The sequence below is a fragment of the Garra rufa genome, chromosome 6, assembly GCF_049309525.1.
Source record: "Garra rufa chromosome 6, GarRuf1.0, whole genome shotgun sequence".
Classification (NCBI taxonomy): domain Eukaryota; kingdom Metazoa; phylum Chordata; class Actinopteri; order Cypriniformes; family Cyprinidae; genus Garra; species Garra rufa.
Window position 1 is genome coordinate 55,438,508 of NC_133366.1, and position 22,059 is coordinate 55,460,566.

At 39.3% G+C, this 22,059-nt stretch overlaps 3 protein-coding genes across 5 annotated transcripts; 1 reads left to right on the plus strand and 2 right to left on the minus strand.

Annotated features, from left to right (window-relative positions):
* The first annotated feature begins 338 nt into the window (after positions 1–338).
* Positions 339–9,231, plus strand: pcid2 (PCI domain containing 2). Of its 2 annotated transcripts, none has more exons than XM_073842122.1 (15): positions 339–410; positions 721–801; positions 965–1,054; positions 3,328–3,401; positions 3,478–3,543; positions 3,852–3,893; positions 3,975–4,029; positions 4,328–4,431; positions 5,720–5,795; positions 6,045–6,186; positions 6,279–6,379; positions 6,979–7,052; positions 7,219–7,344; positions 7,429–7,552; positions 9,012–9,231. In XM_073842122.1, the coding sequence occupies exons 2-15, from the start codon at positions 766–768 to the stop codon at positions 9,099–9,101; spliced, it is 1,200 nt and encodes a 399-aa protein (XP_073698223.1). In that variant the 5' UTR covers positions 339–410; positions 721–765; the 3' UTR covers positions 9,102–9,231. The 2 variants fall into 2 exon arrangements, with proteins under 2 accessions (XP_073698223.1, XP_073698224.1); XM_073842123.1 differs by having other exon boundaries at positions 347–410; positions 724–801.
* A 736-nt stretch (positions 9,232–9,967) lies between these two features.
* Positions 9,968–15,181, minus strand: prozb (protein Z, vitamin K-dependent plasma glycoprotein b). 2 transcript variants are annotated; one of them, XM_073843267.1, is made up of 8 exons: positions 15,048–15,181; positions 14,747–14,910; positions 12,817–12,841; positions 12,344–12,457; positions 12,133–12,264; positions 11,987–12,051; positions 11,756–11,873; positions 9,968–10,718 (listed from the first exon to the last, which is right to left on the minus strand). In XM_073843267.1, exons 1-8 carry the CDS (start codon positions 15,127–15,129, stop codon positions 10,201–10,203), a joined length of 1,218 nt encoding a protein of 405 aa, XP_073699368.1. In that variant the 5' UTR covers positions 15,130–15,181; the 3' UTR covers positions 9,968–10,200. The 2 variants fall into 2 exon arrangements, with proteins under 2 accessions (XP_073699368.1, XP_073699367.1); XM_073843266.1 differs by having other exon boundaries at positions 15,027–15,159.
* Positions 15,182–16,014: 833 nt separating this feature from the next.
* f10 (coagulation factor X) lies at positions 16,015–21,505 on the minus strand. The gene is made up of 8 exons (XM_073842077.1): positions 21,350–21,505; positions 20,970–21,130; positions 20,053–20,077; positions 19,850–19,963; positions 19,632–19,763; positions 19,271–19,557; positions 19,071–19,188; positions 16,015–17,614 (listed from the first exon to the last, which is right to left on the minus strand). The coding sequence occupies exons 1-8, from the start codon at positions 21,408–21,410 to the stop codon at positions 16,995–16,997; spliced, it is 1,518 nt and encodes a 505-aa protein (XP_073698178.1). The 5' UTR covers positions 21,411–21,505; the 3' UTR covers positions 16,015–16,994.
* Positions 21,506–22,059: the final 554 nt, after the last annotated feature.

A 22,059-nucleotide genomic window follows, 5' to 3' on the forward strand; every position in this document is an offset into this window, starting at 1 on the left:
AAAATGCTCACACATTAAACGAAATACACCAGTACTTCTTTAGTTTTCATACTGATGTGACCTCTTCATTACTTTACAATTAGAATAACGCATCTTTTCTAGTTAATGTTAACAACCATAACTGACTGAAAGGGCTTTATTTTATTATTGACAAACATTAACAAAAACCTGCTTAGCAAAACTGTTTTGTACTGCCCTTTGCAATACACGGAGACTCTAAAAATAAAATACAGGTTTATGCGAAGACTCGTGTTGCTTTAACAGATACATTTTATTTATATTTATCTGATTGGAAAGTGCAGATAGGGATCCTCTGCTGCGTGTTCGCAGATGTAAACAGGAAGTGCAGCTGTGACGTCAGTCGCTCTGCAGTGAAGTGCACGCGCGAAGTGATGTGAATTCAGTTCAGGGTAAATGAATACTAATCAATTTCTATCTTTACATAAATTCGCTTATATATCATATTATTCGTCATGTTTGTGTATAATAACGCTTTTGATCATTATGAGTGTTACTGAAACGAAGAATGAATGAATATGGGAATGAATTAGCAGTGCGCTAGAGACAATTTCACACACTAGACTTAATAGTACGTACTAAATACTGCACTCATAGCTTCAACTGGCCCTGTTTGTGTGGATTCGTCTTCTAGTGTGGATATAATGTTTGTATTGGGTGTGTTTAGCAGTATTTGTGTCATTTGTGCTGCTGTTTTCTCAGTAGGGAGCACACTAGATCTACAGCGGGGTGTTTGTGGAGGTGAGGATGGCTCATATCACACTGAATCAGTATCTGCAGCAGGTGAGTGTGCTGGCATCTGTAGTGTGTGTTGATCTCTGTGTTAGTGTAGTCTGGGACATTAGTGTGTGTTCTGTGTTTGTGTAGTCTATTATATGAGTGTGTGTGTGTGTGTGTGTGTGTGTGTGTGTGTGTGTGTGTGTGTGTGTGTGTGTGTGTGCTGCAGGTTCTGGAGGCCATTGAGAGCAGAGATGGGTCCTTCTGTTCAGAGATGCTGTCCTTCAAACATCCTCATGTGGCCAATCCTCGTCTACAGGTCCACAAACACCATTCACACCAACTCCTCCTACACTTTTAGTCTTTTCATTTGCTTTTCATTTTTGTCTATTTATTTTAAAGGGGTCATCGGATGCCCATTTTCCACAAGTTCATATGATTGTTTAGGGTCTTAATGAAAAGTCCATAATATACTTATGTTAAAAATTCTCAATAGTAGTGTAAAAAAAAAAAACTGTTACCTTGTCAAAATCAGCTCTGCAAAAAATCATTGCATGGTTCCTTTAAATGCAAATGAGCTCTGCTCGCCCCGCCCCTCTCTGCTGTGCAATGAAGAGCTGTAATGTTTACTTTAGCCGCATTTAGCTCCGTTTAGCTGCGAAACTTGCCAACAAGCACATTATTAAGAAAGGCCAATTGCAAAGATGCATAAAAAACCCTTATCCTCACTTCTGCTGTGGGTGAAGCTGCATCAGGAATGATTCACACGAACATAGACGCATATGTAGATCGGGATGGGCGCTTTCCTTTTAAAAACGAAAGTAACGTTAATCCTCTGCATCTTCAGCGGCTCAGATGTCGGGAGTAAATGATGACTGCTATGTTCATTATTACATCCAACAACAGAACACCTCAATCGCTCAATTAGAGTCTTCCTCTGCACCTGAGTCACACAATGGCGATCAGAGTCGGACTGTTTGAGCTCGGTGAGGGCGGGGCTAAGGTAAGGCGCTCACGTCAATCAACTATCGTGGGAGGGGCCTCTGTCTGTGTGTCGTCACACCCACAAGATGCTGACAATGAGCTGATTTTAAAAAGGAGATATTACTTTTAAAGATTAAACAAGTACCACTGGATTTTTATCATTGTAGGGTGGTTGTGAACAAACTGACAACACACATTAATGCTCTAACATGTAAAAGTTAGTTTTGCATCCGATGACCCCTTTAACAAGATTAAGTTTGCCAAGACAGACTTTAGGTTGGCTTGAGAAAAAATAGCCTGAAAATCTAGCTAGAGATTAGATGAATAACATTAGGGTCAGTGTTGAGGGTAACACATTACAAGTAACACAAGTTACATAATAATATTACTTTTCCCAAGTAACTAGTAAAGTTACGCATTACTTTTTAATTGACAAGAAAATATCTGAGTTATTTTTCAAATAATTAACACCAGTTACTTTTCCCTCATTTATTAATTAAAAGCTCTCCTGTCCTCATGTTGAGAGAAATTAAGAGTAAGATGTTACTTTAGTTCGAGAATAAATGTGAACATGCATTAATTCATCTCACTCACTAAAAAACAGAAACAGTGTTCTTCAAAATGAATAAAAACACTGAAATTCAAGCAAACCTACAATAATTAAATATGTTAAATAATACAAATATCCTTTATGTATTTAATCCCATTTTATTAACCGATGTCTTTGCTGCTGACCTTCGATGATCCGATTCATCCAAACTAATAAGCAAAAATTACTCAAGATAATCGAACATTTTTTTTCTTTTTTTATTGCTAAAGAGTTGACATTTGTTCTTCTGTGGTCTACTGTACAGACGTCAGTTTACTTTTCTCTAAGCCTGAGGCTTTTGGTGTGAAAAGGCTTTTACATTTGACAAAAATAGATTTTTATATTAAAAACAAACAAGCAAGCCCTGCCCAGATTTAAAAAGTAACGCAAAAATAATGTAACCTATTACTTTGCATAAAAAGTAACTAAGTACGTAATTAGCTACTTTTTAGGGAGTAACTCAATATTGTAATGCATTACTTTTAAAAGTAACTTTCCCCAACTCTGAACAGGGCTGTGCGATATTGCTTTAAATATGCTAAATCAATTTTAATTATATTGATTTAAATTATATAACCACTATATATGTTTAACATTCTTTCTTGGAAAAGAAAGCATCACTATGACTTCTGAAAGTGACCAGCAGTGTTTCAGCATTACATAAAAAGTAATGTCACAAATCTGAAAATGTAACTTTAACATCAATGTAAACACACAAAAAATGTAACGTTGCTTTTCGTTTATTACTTGCAACATTCCGAAAATAAAAAGTGCAGTTTAAATACCATGATGATGCACTTAAATAACTAAAAAAATGAAGTGTGGAATGTTGAACTGTCGCAGCTTTAAAATTCCGGGAGGAAGCGTTCAGACATTTTCAGTCTCTAAGAATAATAGGAAGAAGCTTAGATACTAGATCAGTAGTTTGTCTTTCTCAAGCCAAGCTAATAACAAATTTTTTGTAGTTGTTTTTATTTCAGTCTATTTATAATCTTTGTTTAACTCTGTGTGTGTTTCAGTTGTCCAGTCCGGAGGAGAAGTGTCAGCAGCTGCTGGAGCCGCCGTATGATGAGATGGTAGCGGCTCATCTCAGGTCTGATTCCTCATCAGTGTTGCTCTGCTGCTCGTCTTCCTCCTTCATATCTGACGTCTGATCTCTTCCTCCTCAGGTGCACCTTTGCTGTGTCCAATCATGACTTTGTGGAGGCCTACAAATGCCAGACGGTGGTGGTTCAATATCCTTTGTGTGTCTCTAGTGTGTGTGTGTGTGTGTGTGTGTGTGTGTCTGTCTGTCTGTCTCTAGTGTGTGTGTGTGTGTGTGTGTGTGTGTGTGTGTGTGTGTGTGTGTGTGTGTCTGTCTGTCTGTCTCTAGTGTGTGTGTGTGTGTGTGTGTGTGTGTGTGTGTGTGTGTCTGTCTGTCTGTCTCTAGTGTGTGTGTGTGTGTGTGTGTGTGTGTGTGTGTGTGTGTCTCTCTAGTGTGTGTGTGTGTGTGTGTGTGTGTGATGTGCAGATGTTCAGGGTTTGCTTCTTAACGCACATCAACATCATTTCTGAAAGCGTTCCAGGCTCATAAAGAGGAGAACTGGTGAGACGTGGATCGTGTGTTTCTGTCATATTGTTAAACTACAAACAGTACAACAGTCGCTAATGATCGCTGTGTTTTCAGGGCGCTGCCGATCATGTTTGCTGTGACCCTCGACCTCAGGATATTCGCCAATAATGTGAGTGGAGATCAATCCTAACAATGCATATTACTAATCAGAAATTAAGTTTTGATATATTTATGGTAGGAAATTGACAAAATATCTTCATGGAACATGATCTTCCTAATGATTTTTGGCATAAAAGAAAATCGATAATTTTGACACATGATGTATTTTTGGCTATTGCTACAAATATACCTGTGCTACTTACGACTGGTTTTGTGCTCCAGGGTCACATATATATGTGTGTGAGAGTGTTTATTTACTACTGTGCGTGTGTGTGTGTGTGTGTGTGTGTGTGTGTGCGTGTGCGCAGGCAGAGCAGCAGCTGCAGTCGAAGGGCAAAGGGAAGGCTGGAGATATGCTAGAGAAAGCAGCTGAACAACTCATGAGCTGCTTTAGAGTGTGTGCCAGTGACAAGTGAGTCTCACACACACACACACACACACACACACACACACACATATATATATTACATACAGGTCTCAGACTGTCATCTACAGCTGGTTCTGACCAAGTGCCACAAAAAGCACATGATTGACATTAAAACACATATTTTCTGCTCATCAAAGCTGCATTTATTTAATCAAAAATACAGTAAAATTGTGAAATATTATTAGAATTTCAAATATCTGTCTTCTATGTGAATATCTGTTAACTGTAATCTATTTCTGTGATGCACAGCTGAATTTCCAGCATCATTACTGCAGTCTTCAGTGTCACATGATCCTTCAGAAATCATTCTAATATACTGATTTGCATCTCTGCAAACATTTCTGATTATTATCAATGTTGAAAACAGTTGTGCTGCACAATATTTTTGTGAAAAAGTTGCAATTTTTTGTAAAAAAAAAAAAAACCAAAAAAAAGTAATGTACTATTTTTTTAATCTTATATAAAATAAATGTTTTGCATAATATTTTTTAATCCAAAATTGCTATAAAATTAAAACCTAAAGTTTAAATAAGTTATGTTCCAAATTTAAAGTTGATGTCAAAAATGAGGTTCCTGTGAGATTTTATTAAAGGTGTTACACCACAAACAGCCACCAGGTGCCATGCAGACTCCATTGAGTTTCTGTCAAAAATGTCTACATTCCTGTCCATATTACTGCTATCAAATATGGAATCCTGAAACACGGATTATTCCAACAATATGTATTTTTTCAAAGTTTTAATTGTAAAATACCATAATACATTTTATAATATGACACACCGCCCGCTAAGGAGAGGAGACTGCCAAAAGATTTTCAAGTACAATTATCATGGAATGCAATATGGATGGATTTCAAAATACTTTTCACAGGATGAATTTTAAGGTTTTAATCTTTCAAATGATATATAATTCATGATGATTACTAAAATATGTGATAGAGTGCCAAGCATTCTTCTATAAAGGTATTAAAAATTAATATTACTGACCCCAAACTTTAAATAATAATGCATATTCAGTTCTATCACTATTTTATACATGTATCAAACTAAATGTTTGTGTTACATTAAACAAACCATGAATTTTTACACTTTAACTGTTAAATTAATCTGTAAAAAAGTCAATGTGACATGACTCTCAGTAGCGTATCTGTACAGTCGTGTGTGTGTGTGTGTGTGTGTGTGTGTGTGTGTGTGTGTGTGTGTGTGTGTGTGTGTGTGTGTGTGTGTGTGTGTGTGTGTGTGTGTGTGTGTGTGTGTGTGTGTGTGTGTTTCAGTCGCGCTGGGATTGAAGACTCAAAGAAATGGGGAATGTTGTTCCTGATCAATCAGCTCTTCAAGATCTATTTCAAAGTAAGAATCCTGAGTGCTGACGTCTGATCTGTTATAAATATAGTCTTATTTATATACTATTATAGTTTAGGACTGACTTATTTTTATATTTTCATTTTTATTTTAATTTTAGTTATCATTTTCTTATGTACATTTGTCATTTTTATATTACTTAGGTTTCAGTTTTCATTTTATTTCAGTTTTAGAATTTTTAGTTTTAAATGTTTGTGTTTTGAGTGAAGGCTAATAATGCATGTGTTTGTGTTTCAGATCAATAAGCTGCACCTGTGTAAGCCTCTGATCCGAGCCATCGACAGCTCCAACCTGAAGGACGAGTACAGCACAGCGCAGCGCGTCACATACAAGTACTACGTGGGCAGGAAGGCCATGTTCGACAGCGACTTCAAACAAGGTGTGTGATTAAACAGATACATGACAGTGATGATGATGATGATGATGGAGGTCAGTGATGAAGAACGTCTGTCTCTGGTCTCATGTGTCCAGCTGAGGAGTATCTGTCCTTCTCCTTCATTCACTGCCATCGCTCCTGTCAGAGGAACAAGAAGCTCATCCTCATCTACCTGCTGCCCGTCAAGATGCTGCTGGTACCGACACTCACTCGCCTTCACTATTAGTCAGTAAACACTGGAACTGATCATACTGTAGAGGCAGATCCAGCTGATCAGAGAACACTTCTGATAGATTTACACAAACTGCTAAATGGAATTAATAGACATTTTATTCCTTCTGGGAAAATATTAGAATAGTTTTATTAAATTGATCACTTTTGGATTTATTTTATTTTTATTTATTTATTAATTTATTTTATGTTTGTTTTTAAAAATGAATACAGTTAGTGTTATTTTTGTATCATTGAGATACTATTATATTTTAATGAATATTCTGAATTAAATTTTAAATTTACTATTTTCTGTTTTCATTTTAATTTTAGTTAAAGTTTTAGTCATTTTGTGCATTTTTAGTGCATATTTGTATACTCTTTTTTTTCTTTTTTTTCCTAAAATAGTTTACTTTATAATTTTATATACATCAAGGTAAACTAAATGTAAATTAGACATTTTGCTTCATAACTAGCTGAAACGAAGCAAGCTTAATGTTGTTTATTTCAAGTCATGAAAATGTTCTTTTAGGCTGTAGTTAGTGCTGCTGTGTGGTAAATGTTGACTGTTTCTTCTGTTCTCAGGGTCACATGCCCACACATCAGCTGCTGAAGAAGTATGACCTCATGCAGTTCGCTGACGTCACCAAAGCTGTGAGGTAAAGCACACACACACACACACACACACACACGCGCACACACACGCACACACGCGCGCACACACACACACACACACACACACACACACACACACACACACACACACACACAGAGTGAAGATACTGTATAATATGAAGTTTATGATGTTCTGCTGGTGTGTGTCAGCGAGGGGAACCTCCTGCTGCTCAACGAAGCTCTGGTCAAACACGAGACGTTCTTCATCCGCTGCGGCATCTTCCTCATCCTGGAGAAGCTGAAGATCATCACTTACAGGAACCTCTTCAAGAAAGTGTGAGTGTCTGATTCAGACGGTCTGATCTGAGATCAGATGGTGTGTGGATTCTGTGACGTCCTTCTGTCTGTCTCTGTCTGCAGGTACCATCTCCTGAAGACCCATCAGCTTCCTCTGGACGCCTTCCTGGTGGCGCTGAAGATGATGAAGGTGGAGGACGTGGACATCGACGAGGTTCAGTGTATCCTCGCCAACCTCATCTACATGGTGAGACGCCAGGATGTGATTCCAAAACAAACAGGAAACTGAAGTTTTACAGTGTATCATTCTGTGATGCAGGAGCCTTTGAAGTGTTACAATGTGTTGACAAGTTACATTGTGTCATTTCAGTCTGAATTATTCATATTTTTAGCTTTTATTTACAATTAATAATAATTTTTCTGTTTGAATTTTTTCGTTGTAGATAGCAGTTTTAGTGCTTTCACTTGCACTTATTTCAGTTTGTGGCCAAGTCAACATTTCAGAAGCTCAGTACTGAAACCCTATTGTAATTGTTAGAATGGTCACCGATCAGGGATCTTCACAAAAAGCTGATTGTGCAGACCAAACCGTAAGTCATAGAGACTTGAAACTTGGAGGGATGGTAGTATTGAACAAAAGTATGAAATCACTTATAACTCCTAAACCGTCAGTTGCAGGTTCAAGTGTCTTATGTCATTGAAATCCTTAGCTCAAGCCTGACAAAATGCATGCCTCAGATTCAATCATGAGTCGCAAAATATTTGGATATTTTGCATTTTCTGTGAAATCTACTTTTGTGAACTAGTCCAAGGTTTTTCACCCAGTTGGAACAAAAGCAGTGCAGAAAGATTCTCTGGATAAATTGGTGTGCACGGTCTTGGTCCAAAGTGTCTTAAGTGTCTAGAAGGACATTTGCACATCTCAAAAAGCATGGCCACCATTGGCAATGAGGTTTGACGCACGGCCCTAAAGGTCTGTGAAAAATTTGAAATAAATTGGCCACTGCGGAGCAATATCATGTTTATTTAAAGGCGTAACCGATTGTGCATTGTGCGGTTTTTCGCACATACACGTGATATTCGTATCATATGAGAACTTCTCATTCTTCAACTTTGCCTCTATAACCACTGCTGTCAATCAAATCATTTATAAATGTTTGAGATGATGTAAAAAATCTAATTTTGTGAACTAGGTTTTTTGTTCAATCTGGAATAAAGCACTGCAGTACAGTGTATTCTTTAGGTCAATAATTATCAAAAAAAATGTATTTACCCTTCGTGAAGCTATAATGAGGTCGTTTAGAAAAGGGGTCTGTCCAAATTAACCCAAATCCTATAAATCCTAAAGGAAAACTCAAAACTTCACAAAACCTGCTGAGCACATGCGGAAGGTGATTCTAAACAAGCATGCAAAGTTTTAAAGAGATCGGACCACAGCTGGCGCTATAAACGTTACGAAACATAATATTTCTATGGTAAATTCCCTGTATTTGCAAAAAAAAGACTTGCTACATAATGTCTTTGTTCATATGTGCAGAAATGCCTTAAACTCCAGTAATCGCTGCTTGCAGCTATATTTTTGTTTGTTTCATCTATTTCTTTTTATGTATTTTCATCTTTATTTCAGTGATTAAGCGTGTATTGAATAGTTGTAGTGTGTATGAGTGTGATTTTGCAGGTCTGACGTGTTTTTCTGTCTGTCTCAGGGTCACATCAAGGGTTATATTTCCCATCAGCACCAGAAGCTGGTCGTCAGCAAGCAGAACCCGTTTCCTCCGCTGTCCAGCGTGTCCTAACCTCATCTCCCAGAAATCTCCGCTTCCTCTACAATCCCGTCAAACACGCTGGTCCTCAGCGCTTCATTCTCATTTTATGTTTACCCTCTTTTTTTTATTGGTTGTCAAATAAACGTCACACTGTTTTGTACATTTGTCAGTATTATTTTTCATGCTGCTGCGACTCAAAACACATCAGTACCAAACATACAAGCGGTGAATATTCATGTGTTTCAGAATAAGAACATGGTCATACTTCACCAAAAAACTGCATGAAAGACAAAAAATTTTTTAATTTTCATTATGAACTGGTGTAGGATTTACTTTGAAACAATTTTTCAGAAATTAATTTAATTTAATAAATAATTACAAAGAAACGACAAGTAACACTGAATTAAAAATGAAATTTTATAGTAGAAAAACTGTTAAACGTACTCCAATAATTACAATCAGTGTTGGGGTAACGCATTACAAGTAACACAAGTTACATAATATGACTTTTTCCAAGTAACTAGTAAAGTAACACATTACTTTTTAATTGACATGTAAATATCTGAGTTACTTTTCCCCCATTTATTGATTAAAAGCTCTCCTGTCCCCATGTTGAGAGAAATTGTGAGTAAGATGTTACTTTAGTTCTAGAATAAATGTGAACATGCATTAATTCATCTCACTCACTAAAAAAACAGATAATCTAACATTTGTTTTCCTTTTTTATTTGGTGAAGAGTGACATTTGTTCTTCTGCGGTCTACTGTACAGACGTCAATTTACTTTTGTCTAAGCCTGAGGCTTTTGCTGTAAAAAGGCTTTTACATTTGACAAAAATACAACTTTTTATATTAAAAACAAGCAAGCCCTGCCCAGATTTAAAAGTAACGCAAAAGTAACGTAAAGCATTACTTTCCATAAAAGTAACGTAATTAGTTACTTTTTTAGGAATAGTTACTTTTTTTGTAATGCACTTTTAAAAGTACCTTTCCCCAACACTGTTTACAACTAGAAAAACATATTTTTTACAGTGCAGATGTTTTCTTTTATATTTCTTATGCTCATCATTTGTGATTCTCTTGACTGCAATATAATCATATTTTTTGGTGGTTTCATCATCATCATCATCATCATCGCTGCTGTTGTTCTTTTTCGGCGGTTTGCAGCAGTGGTCGCAGCCAGTGCAGGTATCGGGACATTTTGGTGAACAGCAGTCTGTCATCACAGCCTCCAGCGGACAGAGAAACGCCCGTCAGGAACGCCGTCTTTCCCTCTACAGTCACGACCGGACTCCCGGTCCTCACGACGCACCTCTTGAGTTTGGTCCGAGTGGAAAGCCCAGACTGTGGCTTCTCCAGGCAGAACATCTTATTGGTCATCAGGAAGGTGAGGTTGAGAGAGTCGCGACAGTCGTCCAATGAGAGGTAAGAGCGTCTGGCTCCGCCCGTGACCACGCCCTCTCTGCCAGTCTTCATCAGGATGTTCTCGCTGTAGTCTTTCTCCGGCAGACAGAGCGGGACGACCGACATGTTCAGTGGGAAGGGCTCCATCAGCTCCAGGAAGGCCAGGTCATCCTCCGGACCAGATGCGTACCGCTTATGAGGCGTCCAGCTGGAGACACGCAGCGCTGCGACCGAGTGACGGCCCGCTGGACACAACAACACGAGCACTGAACACACATCTCATGCAGGACTTAAATACAGTATAGAACTGTCTAAGAGAAGGAGAAACACTTCCTATCTTTTGCTGATGTCAAAGGTCATGTGTGCATTCGCAGGGTTAATAAAAAAAAATTCACTTCCAGAACAAAAATGTACAGATAATCTACTCACCCCCTTGTCATCCAAAATGTTCATGTCTTTGTTTCTTCAGTAAATAAATAGTTTCTTGAGGAAAACATTCCAGGATTTCTCTCCATATAGTGGACTTCTATGGTGCCCAAGAGTTTAAACTTCCAAAATGCAGTTTAAATGCAGCTTCAAAAGACTCCCAGCTGAGGAAGAAGGGTCTCATCTAGAGAAATGATCCATTATTTTCTAAAAAAAAAACATAATTTATACACTTTTAGACCTCAAATGCTCATCTTGTCTAGCTCTGCGTCAACTATGTATTCTGGTTCAAGACAGTTAAGGAATGCCAAAAAACTCCCATCTCATTTTCTCCTCCAACTTCAAAATCGTCCTCCATCGCTGCAGAAGAACCGACCCAGTGTTTACAAAGTGAACGTGCAAAGAAGATCAAACTCCATTTACAAAAAAAGGTAAAACAGCAATGTAGAGTGATTTTGAAGATGGAGAAGAATATGAGATGGGAGTTTTTTCGACACTGTCTTGAACCGGAGTGCACAGAGTTTGTATTTGAGCATTTGAGGTTAAAGAATATATATAAATTGACATTTTTTTAAAGAAAATAACTGATCGTTTCACTAGATAAGACCCTTTTTTCTCATCTGGGGTCGTTTAGAGTCCTTTGAAGCTGCATTTAAACTGCATTTTGGAAGTTCAAACCATAGAAGTCCACTGTATGGAGAACACTCCTCAAATGTTTTCCTCAAGAAACAATTTTTTGTGACTGAAAAAAGAAAGACATGAACATGTTGGATGACAAGGGGGTGAGTACATTATCTGTATATGTTTGTTCTGGAAGTGAACTCCTCTAACAGGAGTCTGCAGTGGTGTTGCTCACCAACAGTGATGTACAGGTCCTCGAGGGCAGACATACACGCGGCTGACGTCAGCACAGACTTACGGCCCAGAACCGCACCGTGACACACCACATCACCGCTGGCGTTCACAAACTTCACCTGCAGCACAAAATACACCATCATCATCATCATCATCATCAGTGCTGCTCTTCTGATTGGCTGTTCCAGTGCATGAACTGATCTGTGATCTGAAACCTGGAGCTGGTGCTCACCTCCCATGAGCAGCCCCCATCAGGACAGAAGCTGGACATCTCGGTCGTCCCACACGGGTTCTGACCTGTTGGTAAAACACATTGGCAGGTTTATTATCGGAAGCGAGCTAGAGAACAGGAGAAGTGCTGCAGTGATGGTCAGGCACCTTGAGGCGAGCAGCTCCTTCCGTCGCCGTGAAGAGCGTATCCTCGAGCGCAGAAGCAGCGGTACGAACCCATCGTCGGTTTGCAGAAGTGTTCGCACGCTAAAGGCCCGGCAGACGGACACTGGGATTTATCTGCAAAACATCTTCATCATGAAGCATCCGAAGCATATCATGTGTTCACCATCATCTGTGTGTAAATCATCACATTCACCGGTTTGACAGTCGCTGCCGCTGTACATCTCCGCACATGTGCAGGTGTAACCACCGATGCCGTCTTTGCATGTGCCGCCGTGTTTACACGGGTTCAAGCGACACTGATCTCCATCTGAAAACAATCACAAATATTCATTTTTATTACAACTACAGTAACACAGCAATTCCCAAACCTGTTCTGGAGCCCTAACTCCCGAACAAATCATCAGGAGAGACTCCAAGACCTGAAATGGGTTTCAGACAAAAAGGGACATGCAAAATGTGCAATGTTGGGCTGTAGGAACAGGGTTGAGAACCACAAAAATAAACAGTTAAAGAGAACAAATGCAATGATATGCAAGTAAAGAATTAAATAATCAAACAATTGTGTGTGCAGCTATCAAAAGTTAGTGATTATTCATCAGGTCATTTGTAATGAGCATTTCATTAAGTTTAATCATAGTATGATCAAACTTTCTGAAGGTTACTTACCATAGTATTTGTTCCAGAACTCATTCTTTAAGGGAAAAAAAAAAGAATTATGAGTGAGAACAGCACTTAGTTAAATTATGTTTAAACTGTGAAAGTGTCACATATTCATAGAGGAAACACATGTGATTCATATTTAATGTCTGGGTGTTCCTGTAATGAAGATCTAATAGTAATAGAATCCTCTTTCAAATTCAGAGAGGGCGGGCCTTTCTAGGGCGTCGTATATTTGCATAGCACCACCCCTAAATATTTTCAAACCAGTTCCTTTTTTTAAATATTTTTTTTATTTTAGCAAAGTCCCCTTAAGACTCACCGTATCGCTTTTATTACAAACTAAATCATTAAAAACAATTATTAATAAGGTTAAACTTGTGTAAGTGTGTTGATGGGGGAGGAGTCAGTTAATCCGCTCAAGTTTAGGAGCATGATCATTTTAAATTCAACAGTGTTTGTAATCCAGTAATTTAATGAAGCGATTTTTAATATAAAGGCTGTGCGGACATCAGACGAATCTCTGAATATCTAAGAAGATGAACAACAGACCTCTGTCTCTGGTGAGTAGCTGTTGTTGAGGGATTAAATTTCGGAAGAATTGTCTAAAACTAATCTTTTTTTAAATTCACATAACGTGAATTCAGATTATTATATTAAGATTTTATATAGCCTAATAAATGATCGCCCTTTGTTCACCTAGAGGTGATGGGAAAAGAAAAAAAAAGTGATTTTCGATAAACGCCTCAGACTTTTCCCGCGGTTTTTAACGGTCGACTCATGTAAAAAGAAGTTCGAATAATAACAGGCTCGAGATCCTGCACTCCTTCCATTTTACCCGAATGTTTAAAAAGCACAAACGCATTCGGTGTGAACGGCTAGTTTATTGAGCTCACGGAAGTTAGAAAACCCTCATTACCGGTTCCGGTCAATAGGCGGCGCAGTCAGTCAGCAGCTTTTAATAAACCGTTATTGATTCAAAGAGCATCAGATAATAATAAAGAGCTGTTTATTATGTCTAACTTCTATGTGATTAATAACTGTAGACTTTGAAATATAGCCTTGTAAATGTATTGAGGGACAATTAAATAAAATAGTTACTGATGTCTTATGTTTTTTAAGAGTTCTGAAGAACATTTCATGAGCAACTGAAAAAAAAATAAAGTAACAAAGTTTAAAAATACAACTTTCAACAGATCTCCATTACGTTTAAATTAATTTTGCAAAAATAAATTAATAAATAGCTTAAGGCTTGAAAATCTGTGCTTATTCAGACACTACAATTTGGAAATCTTCTGATTGCAATGCAAAAAAGTCACTTTCTTCATCAGTATTTTTGTCATTTTCCAGTGCAAATGTCTGAAGATTTTAAAATTAAGTTTGTTGAGAAGTTGAACAAAATGAAGTGTGCTTATGATTAAAACAAAACAAATATCTGCCAGTGGAATCATACAAATCTTATTTCAAAGGAAAAACTAGTTTTTATTTCCCACTGACAGACATTTGTTAGGCCTATTGTTTTAAGCATAAACTCACTTAATTTTGATAATTTTTCATAAAACAAGACTTCATCAGTTCATTTTGCATCTCAAGTAAATCTTGAGTTAAGGACGTTCAGATATTTGTAAAAACAAGACAATAATTTTTAGCAGTGCGTGGAACATTTAATGCCACGACTTTATAAATGTGAGACTTTGTGCTCTATTTTTGTGATTTAAGATCTTACTTTCTCAAAGGATGGATAAGACTTTTTTAAGACCCGCAGTAACCTTTAGGAGCTGTGTTGTATCTAAACAACTCTAGATTATGGAAACCGTTTGTTGTTTGGATGCCATTTAGGCATTCATTACACCTATACAATTCAATAATTTGTATGTTCAGTGTTCACTATGTTCAGTGATCAGCGGTGTGTGTGTGTGATGATCATCAGATGTCGTACTGTCTTCTGGTCGTTCTCGAAGCATTCTCTGGCCTCCTCTTTATTGCATTTCTCCTCGAAGCACTCGCGCTCCAGATTGCCCTGTAGGATCTCCTCCAGCAGGAAGGTGTTGGCCCGTCTGGAGCGCAGCAGCAGCGCATTGGCCCGCCGTCGAGTCCGAAACACTGAAACACACCGACAACTTCAACAGACATCACCCTGTGCGTGTTTGACCAGTTATCTCAGTGGTTTGAGGAAAACTAGCAGCTTAAACAGAGCAAACCAATCCGGAGTGACGTACAGTTGATAGTTGATCTCTCACCGGTGTGTTGACCCGCAGACGACACATGATGAACGATCAGCGTGAAGAACAGCACACGACGAATGAGCGATTCCATCACCATCAATCAGTAGAAGCTCCTGACGGCCGTCAGTCACTGATCACAATGATCGGCCGCTCGTCTGTAGCCCCGCCCACAATCAATACAGTCCAGAACATCAGTTTCTCCCCAATGAGCGTCTTGCTCAGGATACGTGTGTCTCTCTTTCTGTACATGTCTACTACAGTTAACACACGCAGGATGTTCAGAATGTGTCGTCAGCGCCGTGATGCTTTCAGCTCATTAACACACAAGCAAGTCATGTTCATTCAAAGTGTGTTTTTAATTGATTTCTGAGTGAAAACAAGATGATGTTGTGTGTTTGTGAGACTCTGTGTGCTCAGCGCCGTCTATCTGGACTCTAGTCTGTCAACATGACCTCTGAACTCTTCGTCCGTGTGTTTGTGAACGCCTCCGCAGACGGCTCACGGCTTCATTTCTCGTCAGGAAACACTTTGACGGGAATATGATAGAAACAGCTTATGAAATCGAGAGTCGTCTTTATTAAAACTGTGAAACATCTCATCTGGATAATAGTCAGCATGAAACAGCATTGACAAACCAGTTTGGTTTCTAGATAGAATAAATTGAAAGATTAAAAAGACAAACATGTTTTTCTGAAAACTAACGTCATCAACATGAATTAAGCCAGTAAATAGTGTTGATTCACCTTGACTTTGACGTTAGACTCTTTGCACAGCGTCTTCTGAAGCGGTTTCCTTTGGGTTTTATAAAAGACGTCAACTTTATTTCTAATCAGAAAACACGTTTGGTTTTGTATGATACAAATATGATAGGAACAAGCTTAAAAATCAATTGCGTCGTGTTTATTTGAACTGAAACATCTCATTTGGATGATAGTCAACAGCACTAACAAACCATCTGAGATCCATAATGTATTTTAGTCCAAAAAGTATTTAGCTAGAAAGTAATTTATAGTGCATTCAAGTCGTAATTATGCATTCAAGTCACTTTGGTCGATAAAATCTATATTTTTTATCTCTACTTCTAAAACATCATGAATTAAAACACTTTTAGTGTGTTTTTTAAGTTTGTATTCAATTTACGAAGGTTCTGTAAAGGCATATATTCAAATAGTAATGTATTTTCATATTTTTTCAACGTAATTGTGCGATACAATGGTATTTTTATACAGGCAGCTTTCAATGGCAAAACATATAACATTTTATTAATTTGAACAGTTTTTACCATCAGTACACAAACGACATCCATTGCATCCTTTACTCAAGGCTTAAAGAACAACAATCTGACATGACTTGAATGCACCAGTATTACATGCATATAAAGATAATGAAGGCAAACAGAATAATGTCATTGATGAATCAGCATGAATTAAGAAAGTAAACAGCATTGCCAAACCATTTGACCTCCACAAGTCCTGTCTATTTAGCTAGAAATAACATTAAGTAATTTATAGTGCATTCAAGTCCTCCTGGAGAGCTGTTAAGTCGTAATTATGCCATCAGGCGCGTTCAAGTCACTTTGGTCAAAAGTTTTATCTCTATTTTTTAAAACATGAATAAAAACCCTTAGAGTGTGTTTTGCTTTTTTAAGTTTTTATTCAATTTATGAAGGTTCTGTAAATGAAAATATTCAAATAGTAATATATTTTTGTATTTTTTGTCATAATACAATGGTATTTTTATACATGCAACTTTCAAATCCAAAAGGATTTACCATTGCATCCTTAATATTCTCTCACTGATGCTCTAAACTCAAGGCTTAAAAGGAAGTTTTGAGTTTTCTCGTAAGAACGATCCGACATGACGTAAATGCAACGTTATGACGTGCATATGAAAGATTATGAAGGCAAACAGAGTAATGGTATTGAAAAATCAGCATGAATTAAGAGTAAATTCACTTTGACGTCAGACTCTTCGTACGGGCGTCTTCTTAAGCAGCTCCCGCTTTGCTTTGGGTTTTATAGACGCTTCCAGCTGCGGCATGACTTTGGACATGGCATTGCGGATCCACGTGATGTATTTGGAGACCTGCGTGTAGACGCCGTACTTGCCCTTCCGTGCGCATCCTTCACCCCAGCTCACCACGCCTGTGACGAACCACGTGCTTTTGTAGCGCGTCACGTGCGGCCCGCCGCTGTCACCCTGACACGCGTCCTTCTCCTCCTGGTCGTATCCGGCGCAGAACATGCGGGGCGAGATTTTGAACTTGCTGGACTCGATGCACTTGGCGCGGTCGACGTACGGCACCGTCAGCTTCTGCAGGATGGTGGACTGGAGGCCTCCCTCACGCACGCGCCCGAAGCCGCTCACCAAGCCGTCCTCCTGGAGCATCAGCACGCGCTCCGCGAACTCACGCTCCGGCAGGCAGGCGGGGATGATGAATTTGGTGAATTTGATGGGCTTGCTGAGCTTGATGAGGGCGATGTCGTTGTGGTAGGTGTCGGCCAAGTAGTTCTTGTGAATCAAAATCTCATCCACGTCGTGCGTCACCTCACGACCATCGTTGACCAACGTGTCGAACTCACCTGTCAGGAAGACACAAACAGGAGTGAGATCATCCTCACATCTCAATTATTTCTTCTAGATGTTCATGAGGGTAGATGGAGACTACAGTGAGGGAAAAATTATTTGATCCCCTGTTTGATTTTTTAAGTTTGCCTACTGACAAAGAAATGATCAGTCTATAATTTTAATGGTAGGTTTATCTGAACAGCGAGAGACAGAATAAGAACAAAAAAATTAAATAATGTATAAATGGATTTGCATTTTAATGAGTGAAACAAGTATTTCATCCCCTATCAATCAGCAAGATTTCTGGCTCCCAGGTGCCTTTTATACAGGTCACAATCTAATCTCAGCTTGCTACCTGCATAAAAGACACCTGTCCACAGAAGCAACCAATCAGATTCCAAACTCTCCATCATGACCAAGGCCAAAGAGCTGTCCAAGGATGTCAGGGACAAGATTGTAGACCTACACAAGACAGGAATGGGTTACAAGACCATCGCCAAGCAGCTTGGTGAGAAGGAGACAACAGTTGCTGCGATTATTCGCAAATGGAAGACACACAAAACAACTGTCAATCTCCCTCGCTCTGGGGCTCCATGTGAGATCTCACCTCGTGGAGTTACAATGATCATGAGAACGATGAGGAATCAGTCCAGAACTACACAGGAGGATCTCATCAATGATCTGAAGGCAGCTGGGACCATAGTCACCAAGAAAACAATTGGTAACACACTACACCGTGAAGAACTGAAATCCCCTGCTCAAGAAAGCACATGTACAGCCGTCTGAAGTTTGCCAATCAACATCTGAATGATTCAGAGGAGAACTGGGTGAAAGTGTTGTGGTCAGATGAGACCAAAATACAGCTCTTTGGCATCAACTCAACTCGCCGTGTTTGGAGGAGGAGGAATGCTGTCTATGACCCCAAGAACACCATCCCCACCGTCAAACATGGAGCTGGAAACATTATGCTTTGGGGGTGTTTTTCTGCTAAGGAGACAGGACAACTGCACCGCATCAAAGTGACGATGGACGGGGTCATGTACCGTCAAATTTTGAGAACGAGAACGGGTAGTGAATGGGTATTCCAGCATGACAATGACCCAAAACACACAGCCAAGGCAACAAAGGAGTGTCTCAAGAAGAAGCACATGAAGGTCCTGGAGTGGGTTAGGGGTTAAATACTTATTTCACTCATTAAAATGCAAATCAATTTATAACTTTTTTGAAATGCATTTTCTGGATTTTTTGTTGTTGTTGTTATTCTGTCTCAAATAAACATACCATACAAATTACAGACTGATAATTTCTTGTCAGTGGGCAAACGAACAAAATCAGCAGAGGATCAAATGTGTACTCACTGTACACTGAACTCTTTATGATGATTCTCCTGAGAAAAAGAAAGAGGCATCTCCTCTAGAGTTTAGGAAGAATCATGGCAGGATCTGCTCGTGTTCATATGAAAGGTCGTACCTACAACCACCCGGGTGGAGAGAGACTGATTCATGCAGTGAGCGGCCGACAAGACGAAGTACTCATTTAAGATGGTGCCTCCACAGAAGCCAATGTTGTCCTCATTAATGAGAAGAGCCTGAGAAAACATCCAAAATCAACCACAATCCAAGTCTCCAAAGAAGAGCGCAACTGTGTAGAACTCAATTAAACATCTTTACCTGCCATGGACAGTCTCCAGGAAGACAATCCACACCGTTGACGATTCTCTGGTCTCCCCCAGAGGATTCAGGCAGAACGGGTTCCTCCTCCACCAGATCCACAATCTCATGATCGATGAGGCCAAACATGCTGTGGGTCTCGTTGGCAGGTGGGTTCGTGGCGTCTACGACAGGCTGGACGGTGGTGTCGGCTTGCGTCTCCTCTTCGTTCTCGGTGCTGTTGATGTGTATGTTGTTTAAGATGCTTCTGGTCTTCTGAGGATAAACGGCGCCACATTTGAAAGGATCTGTAATAGAGAAGTCTTTAAACTGGGGATAACCGGGGGATAAACATCTCGCTCGAAATCAAAACGGTATTTACCTTGGGACTGACACGACTTGCCGTTGGCAGCCAGCTGGTAGCCTTTAGCGCACGAACAAGCAACGTTATTCTTCTCCACCCTGCAGAAATGATCGCAGCCTCCGTTTTCGCTCTCACAGAGCGCTGGAATAACTGCAGGACACACAGGAGAGAAACTCAGCGCCGCTGATGGTTTGAGTATCTTTTGTGTGATTACTAAACATCATGCGGCTCTTTACCGATCTCACAGTTGTAGCCCTTATAGCCTTGCTGACAGAAACACGTGTACGGCCCGATGGCATCTTTACACTCGCCGCCGTTGACACACGGATAGGACAAACACGCATCTCCATCTGGACAAACACCAAACACACAAGCGCTCGTATCAAGACGTACTTCACCATTAAAACAAGGCTGAACCATAGTTTCATTGTGGACTCACCGACATACACGTGCCAGAACTCATCCTGAGAAAAAACAAAACACGCATCCATCAGATTAAATCTCGATTTCAAAAAATGTATCCTTATGACTTGTTCTGTTGTACAGGGTCACATTTTAGTAGCAAAAAAATCTAATTTGTATCAAAATCTCATACAGTCATGATCAGTGTTTCATTGTATTTATATTGGCCATGTCAAGTTCAGCAGTTTAACTCTATTATGGGAAAATAGAGTTTTATAGTTGCTAGTTAGTTATTGGCCATGACATTTTGACAGCAAGCTTATTTTGAAAAAGTAATCATTAGGTATTAATATTTTTAAGTGTGTTAGACAGAAATTTTGTTAAATTTTGCGAATGCATTCTAAATGGTAAATACTGAGGGAATCGTGTCCAACACTAGCTATGTTTCTAGCCAAAGTTGGGAATTTAACATTAGAATATTGCATAAAACATTTGCGAATAAACCACTGCTCCATCCAATGTTTACAAGAGAATCTGGCACAAAATATCAATAAACAGTTGCTGCAACTGTGGAAACTGTGGCTGTTTTTTCTACATTATAAATGACTTGCGCCAGGTGAAATGGTTCGTTCAGTTGTCACATGACGGTTTGATGCATGTTGAGAAATTTATTCAGTACATGTGTTTCTGTTGTAGTTATTGTGCATGTTTTCTTATCAGATACATAAATGATCTAAACTAATTGAGCACTAGTTTTTATGCACAATTTTGTTGCGCATCTTAGCGTTTACGTCTAGCTTTTTTTGTATGTGATTTACCAAAAATTGCGTAAAGGTATGTGGATGGGAACTTAATGTCTGCAGTCCTCGTGACTCTGGTATTTGGGCCTGAGGTGGTGCATATGATTTCCTCAATGTTTCCAATGAAATATTTAACAATAAACAAACCACCGACCGTCTTTTTAACATCCTCAAAAATTTCTCTGGCCTCCTCATAACTGCAGCGCTCCTCAACACACTCGCGCTCCATGTTTCCCTTCTTCAGCTCCTCGAACATGGTGTTGGCGCGCCGGCGCCGGCTCAAGACCTGACTGGCATCTCGAGTGTTTAGGAAGACTGGAGAAACACAACATCATCATCATCATCATCATCATCAAAGCCCCCCTCCACCAGAGACTGATAGCAGAGGAAGAGCTGAGTGTTGTGAAACAAACCAAAGCTGATCATTAGCACGGTCAAACTCACTCTGACATTGATCAGGCCTTAAACTACAAACCTTCAGGACAGAAACACAGAAATACAAGTCATCCTGAAACCTCAGGCTGACACACTCACCTTCTGAACTCACGCTGTGTATTAGAAACAGACAAAGAAAATTCCAGAAGACCCAAGACATTGTCGTTTGTCAGCGTTCAGCTCTTTCACATTAGAGGATCGTCAGAAAACAGGCAGGAGGTCAATGAACCGAGCGCTGGGAGGGAGAGAGAGACACAGGAACAGGGGGAGGAGAAACTGACAAGAGGACAAAGTGAAAAAACCAATGTTTACACTTCCAACACGTGTGATATTTCAGTTTAGAGCTCATGAAGCTACTCTCTGATGAGTTCATTCGATGTTCTCGACACCAACACAGAGATTTGAGAACCGCAGCCAAGCGGAAGATTATCAGGAAGTAACTTGGCTCCGTTTCTCACACAGAACATCGTATGACTTCAGAAGACTAAGGGATTCATGAAGAGACCAATGCTAATGGATTTATATTTATTTATTTAGCAGATGCTTTTGTCCAAAGAGACAAATGTGGAAAATCATAAGCAAATGGTCTTAAAGAACTGGTGAACATCGTCTTAGTCAGTAGTTTGATAATCTAAAGACTTCCTGTCCTTTTTAAAGGTCACAGAGATGAAGACGGGCTGTTAACTATGCTATCTGTGTTTTATCAGACTAATATAACGTACACTAAATGTACAGAACGTCTCACATCTGACCCTACACGGGGTCACATCTGGTGTATGATTAGACCGAAGCAACATCTGCACAAGAAA